Source organism: Dreissena polymorpha, chromosome 7, assembly GCF_020536995.1.
Source record: "Dreissena polymorpha isolate Duluth1 chromosome 7, UMN_Dpol_1.0, whole genome shotgun sequence".
Lineage (NCBI taxonomy): Eukaryota > Metazoa > Mollusca > Bivalvia > Myida > Dreissenidae > Dreissena > Dreissena polymorpha.
Window position 1 is genome coordinate 18,982,264 of NC_068361.1, and position 13,107 is coordinate 18,995,370.

Genomic DNA, 13,107 nt, shown 5'->3' on the forward strand with positions numbered 1-13,107 from the left:
AAGCATTTAATGCCAAACTTCAATACATGCCAAAATTTTTGAAAAGGCACCTTTAATAGTAACTTAGAAGGTAAACACGGCACGCTGTTTAGACATATGGAAATCGAAAGTGGTTTTGTAAAGCAATCACAAAATGGCGTCTAACTTAAACACTTCGCAGCAAAAGGGATCAGACGTATTTTACGACGTTTGTTGTTCTGTTTGCGAAGAGGATGGCATACATAATGAAGGACTGTTTCATTGTAAAATATGTTTTAAAACATACTGCGACGAATGTGTGAAAATGCACAAAAAGCTACATAAGGATCACGCGGTGTCAGCGAAATCTGACGGTGAAAGTTGGTATGTTGCGGACAAAGTGGACGATACTATAGAGTTATGTGAGGAGCAAACGACTGAGAAACTAACGATGTTCTGTGAAGATCACGAACAGTTGCTATGTCATTTATGTCTCCTCCTAAAACACAGGTCAGTGAGTATTGATATAAATTTATGTTAAGGCCAAGTACAAATCATACCTGTTTCATGTGTGTGTGTATATATATATATTATTCTACTACTACGACTACTTCTACTACTTCTACTACTACTACTACTACTACTACTACTACTACTACTACTACTACTACTACTACTACTACTACTACTACTACTACTTCTACTACTACTACTACTACTACTACTACAACTACTACGACGACGACGACGACCACCACCACCACCACCACCACCACCACCAAGACCACCACCACCACCACTGTCCAAAAAGGGTCCTAAAAATCCCTATGAAGGTTTCCACACAAAAACACATTTTAATAAATATGTTTCAATATTTAATTTAATGTAAATCCAGCGTTATAAGTTGAACCTTAGTATATATAATATTTAAATCACTTTTCTTCTTAATTTTAAAGTGTTTGTTAGCAAAAAATCAACAACACTAGTTTACTAATTTTAGTCAAAACGATGCTTTTCGCCAATCAATTTTAGTCAAAACGATGCTTTTCCCCAATAGTAAGGGGCAGGGCACCATTCCCAAAATAATGAAAAAAACGACTGTAATAACAAAAATACTACTACTAATAATGATAATAATTGTTATATTAATAATAACAATAATTACTATAAATTTATGCTATTATGATTATCGTTTCTATTATTATTAGTAGTGTTAATATTCATATCATTATTATATCATCAATATTATTATTGTTGTTAGTATTTAAATATTTATTTTTATCATTATTGCTAATAAAAAAATAACATAGTTTCCATCGCCCTTATCATCATGTTCAACAATCATCACCACCAACATCTTCATCATCACCAGTATCGCCATTAATTAACATCAACATTATCAGCATGACGTAAAACTCGACATAGAATAATCAGAAAAATCTACACCCATACGTCTCTCGTTTAAGGCACATTTGCATTTCAGGCAATGCAGTAAGGTGTTTACATTGGCTGAACAGGCCAAATCAAACTCACAACGTAAACCTCTTGTTCAAGTGACGAAAGGAATAGAAAAGTCGCAGAAGCGTTTAAAGGATATGGTGGACAGAGGAAAAGATAACATAAAATCACTTAAAGCTTCTTACGAACACATTTGTGAAGAAATACTTGATGAACGTCGACAGATCAACGAGAATCTTGACCGACTTCAGCAAAACACCATGAGAGAATTGGAATCAATTCACGAGCGCTTAAATAATTCCATTAAAGATGACACAAAGCGATGCTTAGAATGTATTTCAAAGTTAAAGACATATGGCGCTAAGCTCAAAGACAATATTCTACCTGAACGAACATTTATTACATTAAGAAAATGTATTGATCAAACTGCTGCAGCAGATTCTCTCCTTAAAAGCATGATCAAGCATGATGGAACTGATATTAAATTCCAGCCTAACCGTGAATTGAATCAATGCCATGCAGACTGCACTGATCTTGGGAAAATCATCATAGGCGATCCACAACATAACGTTGATCAAAACAAGATTATTAGCATCGCGGACAAGTCAAAATATAATGTTCAAACAGCTACTGATCAATACATATGTTCGATTACGGGTATATGTACGACTTCCAACGGGGATCTCGTCATTGCTGACTGTTACAATAAATGTGTGAAACTCATTAATCAGGCGTACAAGGTGATTGATCAAGTTCAGCTTCCTACTACTCCGTGGTCCATGTGTAGCATTTCCTCCTTCGAAATGGCGGTGACTGTTAGCGAACATTCAGCCGATGCTCTTAACGGGATTCATTTCTTACGGGTAGATGACGGAAGTATTATACGCAAACAGGTTCTAAAAATTAATCATATCTGTTTTGGAATTGCGCATGTCGATGCAGAAGTGTTTGTGACTTCCGGTACTGCGTTGTTCGAATACACAATGGACGGACGGTTAGTTAAGAAGTTATACGAAGATAGTACTGGACTATATGGAGGTGATATATGAGTACATTATTATTTTCCTTTTTTTCAGAGATGCTTTGCAATTTGTGTTTACATATGCATGAACTTGATAAAGATGAGATTTGAGCGTAGATTGTATCAATACGGCTGTTAATTACAAAAGGCAGGCACATGGTGAAGGACCGACCTTAATGTTCTATAAGGGTTACATGACGTTAATTGAAATCATGCACTCTAGTCCTGTTCCGAAACGTCATTTCCGATAAATTAAAATTGTTTGACGGGTATTTCAATTATCAAAGTATCTCAATCCTGACATTAATGACTTATGCCCTAATAATGTTGTTTACCACAAAAAAAGTTTTACACACTAAGCATCACATGCGGTCACAATTTTTCAAAATTTCTGATATTTTTTAAGAATAACTGGCTTAAGTCTTTAATGTTATAAAGTCGTAATACTCTTTTAAAGTTGATTTAGTTTTTTAAATAAATAGTTTTCTATTTTTTATTTCAGGTATTTTTCCATTTAAAGGTTATACATTTGAACGATAACTGTTTGTTAGCTATTGATATGAGAATAAGTGAGCTTACGCTAATACTATTTAGAAAGAAATACTAATATTCAAGATTTCGTGCCAGATTGTGTAAGTTGTATTCCTCATTTAGTTGTAGGTGTTGGGGTGAGTCCTGATGGGAGGATGATCTATGTGACGGACACAATTAATGGTATGCTTCGCACGATGACCAGGGATGGAACAGTCACAGCTACGCTGCAGGATCCCGCATTTAAACATGGCATTAGTACAGCTAACATACATGTGGCAGCCACAGGGCAGGTTTTCGTCTTTGGTGACAAATCCATAAGTCAAGTGGATACAGTCGGCCAGACAATCCTAAATACCATCTCTGTTGACATTGCAAACCCTGCATCTGTCTACTTTAATGAAGAAACGAAAAAACTAATAGTTGGATTTTGGAACCACGACAACATCAATGAGTTCAAAACAAAAACAGTTCCGAGTTTTTAATTGACAAAAAAAGCAAATAAAGAAAGTAATTACAGTATTACGTAATTGATACTATTATTCATTTATTAACCGAATTTCTATTTCAATAAATTAAGAAGCTTTTATAATTAAATTCAACCTTTTTATAATTTTCCTTTATTGTACAATTTTACATGAACGGAATTTACCTAGAGCATGTAATTTACTTTCGGTAAACGGTTGCGATTTTATTAATAGCATTTAATTTTGGTTTTGAAGTGCATGTTTGTTTTTGTGTGTATTAATTTTTTTTAGACTTTTATTCAGATTTAATTTCATATCGTCATTTAAAATGTGTCCTAGTTAAAGTCATGACAGTCAGATTAGCTACAATTAGACCTGATCAAAACATGGAAATAATGTCATTCATTATAGTTAGCTCACCTGAGCATGAAGTGGTCAAGGCAATCTATTGTTATCACCCTACACCCGTTTTCTTTCAGCTTGTATTGTGCTTTGTGTGTCACCAACTGTTAGCTCATTAACATTCTACAGGTAACATGTTTTATCCGATCTTGATTAAACTTGGTCAGCATATTTATCTGGACAATGAATTAATCTGAGTCACGTTAGCGTAAAAATAGTTGACCGTGTAAAATGTTCAAGAAAGACACAATTCTTACCACTTTAAGGCCTTATTTGTTACTCATTCATGATACAACTTTGCCGGAATTGTAATCCTAACATTGTCTAGGCCAAGATTGAATCTGGGTCCCTTGCTTCCAAAACTCAGGTCACCAGGTAAAATCTTTGAAAAACCTTGTTACTAATCTAAAGGCCCAATATATGACTCAAACTTGATGAAACCAGGACAACATGTTTATATGACAATATAAAGGACAGGTTTGAATCTGGGTCAGGTGTGGTCAAAAACTAGATCACTTGGTCAAATCCTTGAACTTAGATGAGCGCACAAGGGCCATTATTAAAAAATCGCTTTACTGCCTTCGCTGTGAAGACTTTGGTGACTATATCGTGTATAAGATATTTGACTCCATAATATATTTCATCCGGAAAAAACATTTGAAACTTGAAAAAAAAAGTTTTGAAGTAATGATTGTGAGTGAATATGTAAATAATATTGCTTTTTTTCTAGTAGCTGTGAAATAAAGAGCAATTGCATACGACATATTTAGAGTAATACGATGATGAATGATTATGACGTGGTTATCATTCACAATTTTATTGTATTATATCCGGTTCTCGTCGTTATATCATATAAAGATAGTGTATTGTTGTTAGAATTTGTACTAATCACGAAGTCAATCAAAGCCTTCAGGAACTTCTATCTTTCAAATGTTGTAGTTTTTGTATTTCATAAATTAAAATCACCGTTTAGAGTCCCTCTTTTGATTTTGTTCCGAATGGATGGACAATATGCTTTAATGGGAATTGGAACATATTTAAAAGCTGAATGAATAACATCGTCCTACCCATTGTTGGTCAGTCATTGTAAGCAGGGATTACATATAAAAATTCAATTGATCACTACGGAGTAGTTTATTTTTAGCGTCAATAATTGAATGCACGTTAATATTTCTAATATATTGATAAATTGATAATGTGAAACAATACTACCATTCTTGAAGGAATGTGAAAATTATGCCAAGATTAGTGTGATTAACCTGCATAATTTTGTCAATTTGTTCTTTAAACTTTGCATCAAACCAAGTCTTGAGCTATCTACCTTGTTTCAAGATAAACACTTCAACGTGTCATTGCATCTATTCTTTAAGTGTAATGTACATGAACACATTTCACTTGATTAACTGCGTGAATTTGTATCTGGGTATAGATCAGTACATAGAGAATAACAGGTTACTGCCATGTAGTTGTGTAATCTATTAGGTATTAAGGCGAAGAAAAAAAGTGAATGCCGAGGCTTGCCGAGTGGTTGTTTTATACGTGCCGAGCCTTTTTTATGTTTATTATAAGTTCAAGTAAGGATTTTTTTAAGAAACCATGAAATATAATTAAGCTGAATTTAAAAAACAACAACAATAATATGAATATGTTTATGACGTTTGATTTGTTTACCAAGACGTCATGAGCACTTTTGTTTTTTTTAAATGTGTGTGCTGCATCTTGTATCTACAATATATAACAAATTGGTATCAAATTGTTGGTGTTGTTTAGTAGAAATATGACCTGCGTCGAAGCATTGACTCATATAACAACTTCCGGTTTACGTAATAAAAAACTTATCAAGTATGAAAACAAGAGAATAACAGGTTAAGAGGCTAAGAATAAATAAATCGCGAGGCTTGCCGAGCCGGTTTTTATTCGTGTCGAGCCTGAAATTTTACATAACGATAAGTAACCTATTTTTTGCCATTTTGAACGAATTAGTAAAAAAACTCTCGATCTGCACCTCAGGCGGGAAATATTTGTAAAATAAGTTTGAGCAGTTTTGATGATGTTTGTGTATTGAATATACTACATCTTTGTATCAATTCGTTTGACTTGTTGAATCTGTTTCATTTCTGCCGAAATTGAATACATTACATTTGATTTCGAGTCATATGTCGTACCTCTATATATTGACTGCGCCTCTTTATCTCTTTATCATACCACTATATATAATTTATCACACCTGCGTTGATATCGGCTTGATACAAAGGTGCCTGTTTTATTAAAACACAATATCAGAAAATGATCAGTTGTTGAATGTTTATAGGTTAGCCTATAACGCTTCCAAATCAGGCATTGGTACCACTCCAAGCGACTTAGAAACATATAATTATATATGCCGCTCTCTGTGAAAAGGGGGTTTAACGCATTTGCGTTAAGTGACACTTTCCGCGTTACCTTGGTTTTTCCTAAGAAAATACTTTCTTTACACAAACAATATCATAAGGGCGGAAAGTGTCGTCACTGATTAGCCTGTGCCGACTGCACAGGTTTAATCTGGGACGATACTTTACACACATGAATTCAACGCTCTTTTTACAGAGCACGGCTCATTTGTTCTGTTGCGTTTATTCTGACAAGCATTGTTTGTTATGATTTTAGAAGCATGAATGTTTTTGGTTTATTTTATTATCTCAGTTATTCTTTTGTTTAAAATGATGTACATTTAGAGTTGCTGTGTGTATAAAAATAGTATATGCGATTGTTTTATGTTAATTGTCGTTTAAATACTATGTTATAAGTTTGTGTTTCTTTTTTCTATTTTGCTTCTGGAATTTTCTTTTTGCTTATATATGGTCTAAATAATACATGTTTGTATTCGTTCATTGAACTAATAATTCTTTTCTGCATGATCGTATTATTTTATGTATCCTTATACTCGCAAGCTTTAGTTTGGCCTGTGTACCTACCCCAAGTTATATTTTGGACTGTGTTTCCAATAAAGTAATTACATGTATTATGATTACCAAGCATTGACTTTTAACTGTATATTTTTCTGGTCCGGATTTATGAATGTCGGTGTTGCTACGAAGCGTATACCGGCACATCACATATACATTAAACTGATTGACAGACGTCAAAACTCACTCACAGTTCTGCCCATCATGCAGGCAAGCGATGTAAACAAATGGCTTAAAAAGGTATTGGTAAATGTAATAGGGCGCCATATACACAAAGAGGACTCTTACCATTGAGGGGATATATAATAACTCATCAACTCAACTTAGATTTGACGTAACCAAGATGACACACTTGTCTCTGCTTATATCGTTGGATAATAATAACTCAACCACATAGACTCATGAGCGTTGTAAGACCAGATAACGATTTATTATATCGCACGGAGGTTCCAGAGATAATATATTATCGAAACTATCGTAAAATCTTGTCTTTGTCATATAAATAAATCGTAATCGTCAACGTACTTTCATGTACAGAATCATAATCAAGCTCATAATTAACTTTGCACGACCTTTTGTAGTGCCAAGATTGTGTATCCTCGTGCATTTAATAATTTAATAGACTTGCTTACAGACTTAAAAAATACAATTTTAGATATTTTATCACAAGTTCCACAATTTAAAAAACTGTAAATAAGACAACGAAGTAACACAAATATCGCAGATTCATCCTGTTATTGTGTTGGATGCAACATTTAAAATCAATATTTGAGTGTCGCATATCGCGCTGGGTTTTAGAATAAAAAACCGCAGAAAATCTTGACTGTCGACTGATTTGTCGCGCGTCGTATTGAGCGTCGAGAGAATGTCGCGAAATGTCGCGAGAATGTCATGTGTCGACGTTCGAGCGCGACACTCGACATTCTCGCGACATTCTCTCGACGCACGACAAATCAGTCGACAGTCAATATGATATATCGCGAGAATGTCGCCTGTCGACATAAAATCACTACGTCGACACACGACATTCTCTCGACGCTCAATACGACGCGCGACAAATCAGTCGACAGTCAAGATTGACTGTCGACTGATTTGTCATGCGTCGAGAGAGCGTCGAGAGAATGTCGTGTGTCGACCGGTGTGGGAGTAATTTTTTAATCTGCAAGCAAGGTTTTATAGTAACTTTCTCAGCATAAGTAAAAATAGCGGCATCTAGTAGCAGCAATATGAGCAGCAGCAACAGCAGCAGCAGCAGTAGCAGCAGCAGTAGCAGCAGCAGCAGTAGCAGTATCAGCAGTAGCAGTATTATTAGTAGTTGTAGTAGTAGTAGTAGTAGCTGCTGTAGAAGCAGAAGCAGCAGTAGCAGCAGCATCAGTAGCAGCAGCAGCAGTAGCAGCAGCAGCGGCAGTAGTAGTTGTTGTAGTAGAAGTATAATCTGCAGAAGAAGCAGTAGCAGCATAAGCAGCAGCATCATTATCAGCAGCAGGAGTAGCAGCAGCAGTAGCAGCAGTAGCAGAAGTAGCAGCAGTAGCAAATAGTAGTCGCCACGGCGATTAACGGATGTTTCATAGACTCATAGAAACATACGGAGCTCACTCCGTGTGTATGGACATGTTGGCGCCTGGCTGGCTTACCACGTCATGGTGGCGGGCTCCATGGTTATACACCGGATACGGCAGCCCAGCGCTAACAGGAAGCCGCAGATGATCAGGGAGATGCGTAGGCCTGAAATTAACCGGAAAAACATGCATGTGAGCAGCGTTCAATGAAAACTGAGCGTACTGATTTGCGTAAAGTGTCATCCCTGTTCAGCGTGTGTTGTTCTCACAGGCTAATCAGGGACGACTCTTTCCGCATTGACTGGATTTTTGTTTAGAAGAGACCTCCTGTAAAAGAAGAATTTCGTTAAGCGGAAAGTGAGCGATATGCACAGGCTAATTTGTGATCACACTTTACGCATTTAAATCCAATGAGGTAGCCTGCGGTCGCACCTTTCACATCCATGAATTAGAACATGGGTATCACGGTGACTGTGGGGGCGATGTTGCCGTAGTTGGCCAGCATGCCGATGTTGCTGTCCTGCCAATTGAACGTCACTTTCGCCGATTCCGTGATCGGACCCCACGTGTTCCAGGTGAACGCCTGTAGAAATGCAAGGCAGGGATAGGGTAGTCTTATGTGTTTGATCTGTGGGACTATGCAACAATATTTCAGTTATAAAACTGAAGTTAGTCATTTGGTACTAATCTAGCTTTATAACTACAATAAACATTTAAACACGTGTTACAGGCGACCGCCTGTGGAAAAGCATGACAGGTGTAGTGTTTTGCTATGATTTTGAAAAAACAAGGCAAGGATAGGGTTTGTATGGATCGTGTTGTGTTTTGGGGTTTCGCCCTATTAATTAGTATGTCTGTAATATTCAGTCATAATTATTTAACTTCTAGGCACATTATTATGACAAACAAGAAATATCTTTTAAAAAAGATATACGGCGTTGATTGTGGTTGGAGTTGGTGAAAGGAAAAGAGTTCAATGACTGAGATCAAAGATAGCGAATGTCTTTTTCTGAGCAGTTCTTAGCTGCATCACACGCAGTACGGTATGTTACGCGGAGTTTTCGCGCCTTATTTTACATTATTACATATTGCTGGTCATTAACCTGTAGATAACAAACAGTAAACCCAAAGAAGAATGGAAGTGAAATTAAAACATATGAGTCAACCGGCCACACGCGAAGTATCCGTGTATATTTTAAATATTTATACCAGCGTTCTTCGAACAAACCTGTTTTAGTGGTTTGTCGGGCATTGCAATTTGATTCGATTTTTAACAGTATCGAGAATCATCGCGCTCATGCTTAATAAATTAGTCAATATGGTGGAATGATTCTTGTTAAATTAATCCAAAAAAATATTTATCATTGTATTGTTGAAAACACATTAAGAATCTATTATTGACATACCATAATTAAATCGCTGAATATCTCCATTTAACATATTTCTGGTCTAAAGAAAATTCCAGTTCACCTAGTTCACGCGATAGCGTCTTTATTACATAACGATTGTTTTACTAGCCGCGAACTGACCGTGACACCTTGCGGGTTGAAATGCAATGCATTTAAGTGAGGCCACGCTTCCACTGCTGGAACGACGGCTTGTTTAAAACTTTATACTTTTACATGTTAAATGTTCAATTTCGAAAACAATTTAAAATGGTATGGCCAAACGAATATCAGGGTAGGGTAAAACGATACATTTATGAACTTAAATATACTAGTACACAGACAGGAATATGGAAGTAATTACTATATATGAGAACATAGCCTTTAAGTACAAACGCTCTAGCGCTGGCAATCCTCTGAAAATAGAAGGTGCACGCAAAAACTGTATTGATGTCGAGTGTTGAGTGTAAAACTTTCTATCTGTCAAGCCTTTTCATTAGAGATAAAATTGTTTCATGCTGAACACGCAGTTAAACAGTGTTACAAAGACGCGGTCATGTTTCCAATGTTCTGGTGGTATGCTCAAATCAGTCAATGGAATAAATTAAGTGTATTTATACGTGTCTAGCCGCGGGAAATTTTATTTGAATTTTATTGGACACTTACAAAGGTCAGGTAAGGTCAAAAGTGACGTTAAACAGCTACGCCGAAAAATGATCACAAAACATGTTAATAACACATAATACACATGTTCTTATTAGAACCTTAGATTAATGTATGGGGGATAACTCATTGAGAGTTCCACGTGTTCCCGGCGAAATCCTGTGGAAAAGCCGGTCATATATATGGTTTTGTTATGTATTTAATAATCGCTCTGTGCAAGCCAGTCTTACTCTTTCCGCCTTAACTGAGTTTTCAGTAAGAGGATACTAAAACAAATAAATCTCGTACAACGGCACGTGTCGCAACTGATTAGCAAGTGTGGACTGCGCAGGCTTATCTGGGAAAACACTTTACCCACATGCATTAAGCCCTGTTTTCTCAGAGCAGAGCTCATTGGGATTGTTGCGGTATTCATTCATATTTCAGTCATATTACTTCTATTAGCCATGTTCTGGTAAGATAGGTTTGTAAACACAATTATCATTTGTAATGTACCTAAATGCGTCGTAAACAATACATTGTGCAAATAGTGTTTAGAATGTGGATGGTGTGTTATGGTCAAGGCTATACTCTCTAATTCGGCGTGAATATGTTAAAATGAGTTTACTAAACGTTTGATTACTTTCTTAGAAATACTCACGTTTACAATGAAATTTGATATATTACAATACAAAATTGGTAAATTGAAAAAATACTAAAATGAAATATAAAAATATACGGATATTTACGGTTGATTCGTTATAGACACAATTTCTTTCAATTCTTCAAGTGCTTGTTTTGGCTGGCAAACGATTCATATTTAATCTTTGAGGAAGTTAATAATATGAGCCGCGTCTTGGGAAAACTGACCTTTAATAATTCATGTGCGTAAAGTTTTGTCCGAGATAAGCTGTGCGGTACGCACATGCTCATCAGGGACGACACTTTTGACTATATTGAAAATGTCGTCCCTGATTTGCCTGTGCGGACTTCACAGGCTTATTTGGGATGACAATTTACGCAAAAGCATAAATCCGAGTTTCCCCACAATGGACCTCAGGGTACATTTTGAATTAGATTACACTCAATATCATACTTTCTTTTTATTAAACTGCGCAATTTTACCTGTATGAAGCTTCCAAGACTGAACACAAATAAAATGTACCAGCGCCGCTTAAATACCGCTAAATACCGCTGTTGTCGGGATCGGCTCCTGGACACTTCCGGTACCTGGGGAGCCGCTCCCGGAGACATGTTCGCTGTTTCCAAAGACGACCGCACCATGCTTCGGGACGGCGATTCCATAGCCTGCCAACCGGGAACTTCCGGCGCCTGCGTTGTCCGCCCTTCGCAAGGGTTGTCGCTCGCCGATTTTGTTCTTCGGAGCGACTGCCCACATACCCGAGAGGGACGGATGCTACTCACCGATGCACTAAGCAGCCACGGGGATCAGCAACTGTTAAAGAACATTCATTCACATCATCTGAATTGTCTTGATTAAAGGGGCCTTTTCACAGATTTTGGCATGTTTTGAAGTTTGTCATTAAATGCTCTATATTGATAAATGTAAACATTGGATTTAAAAAGCTCCTGTAAAAAATCAAGAATACAATTTAAAAAAGGAATAAATGTAGCCCGCAGCAGGGCTCGAAACAGTGTCCTCCGGAGTAAAAACCAATTAGACCGCTCGGCCATCCTGCCAAGTATGTCTGAGTGACGTATTTTATACTTTATATATGCAATCTTCGTAGTTTCACAACATTAAACGACAACAACAGAACTCTCCAAATTATTCAATCGTTTCGCGTTGCAACGCTTTATAATTTTCAGGGTTTTAAATCGTCAAAAGATGCATATAAGTTCTATATTAGACCATGGTAAATGGTCAGTATTACTGTTTCCTCACACATATCCTAACTAATACGAAAATTTGCGAATCTGAAACAACTTTTTTCAAATGTGTCAACTTACCAAAACGTGAAAAGATCCCTTTAAATTCATTATTATATTTGCAGACCTCTTTTTTTTTAAACAAAAGGGCCTTGTTAATGGTATTCAATGATCGAACATGAACCATTTGTGTGATAAACAAAATCACATATGTATTACATCGAACCTTTACCAATATACGATGTCTAGAAATGTCCATATGTCCAGCTTGCTCATTTTAAAAAGCAATTAAGCGTCTAGACTTGATAACATTGTATCTAGAATACTTAAACTGTGCGGTAATACCATTGCTAATTAAATTACTTCAATGATTATTGAACGTATTGAGAATGGAACTTTTCAGGTCCAAATTAACACTTTCGCACAAAGGTTCAGATATCAGTCATGAAAACAAATGTGTAGGCTAATTACCTCACTCCAAACCATATAAGAATCTTTGAGAAATACTTGAGAAATATTTGAGAGATACAATGCAATGAAAAACTAGATATGTTTTCTCTCAGATTTAACAACTAGGGCATGCAGATTTGTTTGTAAACAAAAGCGAGGGCATTGATGAAATACCGCGCGATAAGTCGACATACATGTTACGTACTTGATTTTGACCTTCGAATTAGGCGAACACAGATCATTAGAACTTTAAGATGGTAAAGCATCACTACACGTATCGTCTATTTTCAATGTGAATCAATTCATAACAGACACAAGTTATAACTATACATGGATAAAGAGATGCATTATCAGTTTAGACTTGACGGTTATAATATATACACGAGGTGGTCTGTATCA

The 13,107-nt window shown here is 36.3% G+C and overlaps 3 protein-coding genes across 9 annotated transcripts in view; 2 read left to right on the top strand and 1 right to left on the bottom strand.

The window, feature by feature from the left end:
- The window catches only part of LOC127837785 (uncharacterized), a 605,533-nt gene that overhangs the window by 506,082 nt on the left and 86,344 nt on the right, over window positions 1-13,107 (top strand). For 2 of the 5 annotated variants that reach the window (XM_052365166.1, XM_052365165.1), the window contains exon 5: window positions 4,310-6,148. Coding sequence is in view for 1 of the 5 variants with exons in the window: in XM_052365168.1 (XP_052221128.1) it covers window positions 2,157-2,454; window positions 3,092-3,453 (660 nt within the window). In the remaining 4 variants the exon portion in view is untranslated. Of the gene's footprint in view, window positions 1-2,156; window positions 2,455-3,091; window positions 4,280-4,309; window positions 6,149-13,107 lie in introns of those variants that run through there. The other 3 variants (XM_052365164.1, XM_052365167.1, XM_052365168.1) reach the window with 2 other exon arrangements.
- LOC127837806 (solute carrier family 49 member 4 homolog) overlaps window positions 1-13,107 on the bottom strand; it is a 583,680-nt gene that overhangs the window by 471,526 nt on the left and 99,047 nt on the right. Inside the window, exons 1-3 of one of the 3 annotated variants that reach the window (XM_052365205.1) lie at window positions 9,748-10,412; window positions 8,774-8,924; window positions 8,417-8,507 (exon numbers count right to left, since the gene is read on the bottom strand). In XM_052365205.1, the coding sequence (XP_052221165.1) occupies window positions 8,417-8,507; window positions 8,774-8,924; window positions 9,748-9,781 (276 nt within the window). In that variant the 5' untranslated portion in view covers window positions 9,782-10,412. Of the gene's footprint in view, window positions 1-8,335; window positions 8,508-8,773; window positions 9,427-9,747; window positions 10,413-13,107 lie in introns of those variants that run through there. The other 2 variants (XM_052365209.1, XM_052365206.1) reach the window with 2 other exon arrangements.
- The window catches only part of LOC127837799 (G-protein-signaling modulator 2-like), a 616,832-nt gene that overhangs the window by 451,122 nt on the left and 152,603 nt on the right, over window positions 1-13,107 (top strand). The window lies entirely within an intron of this gene.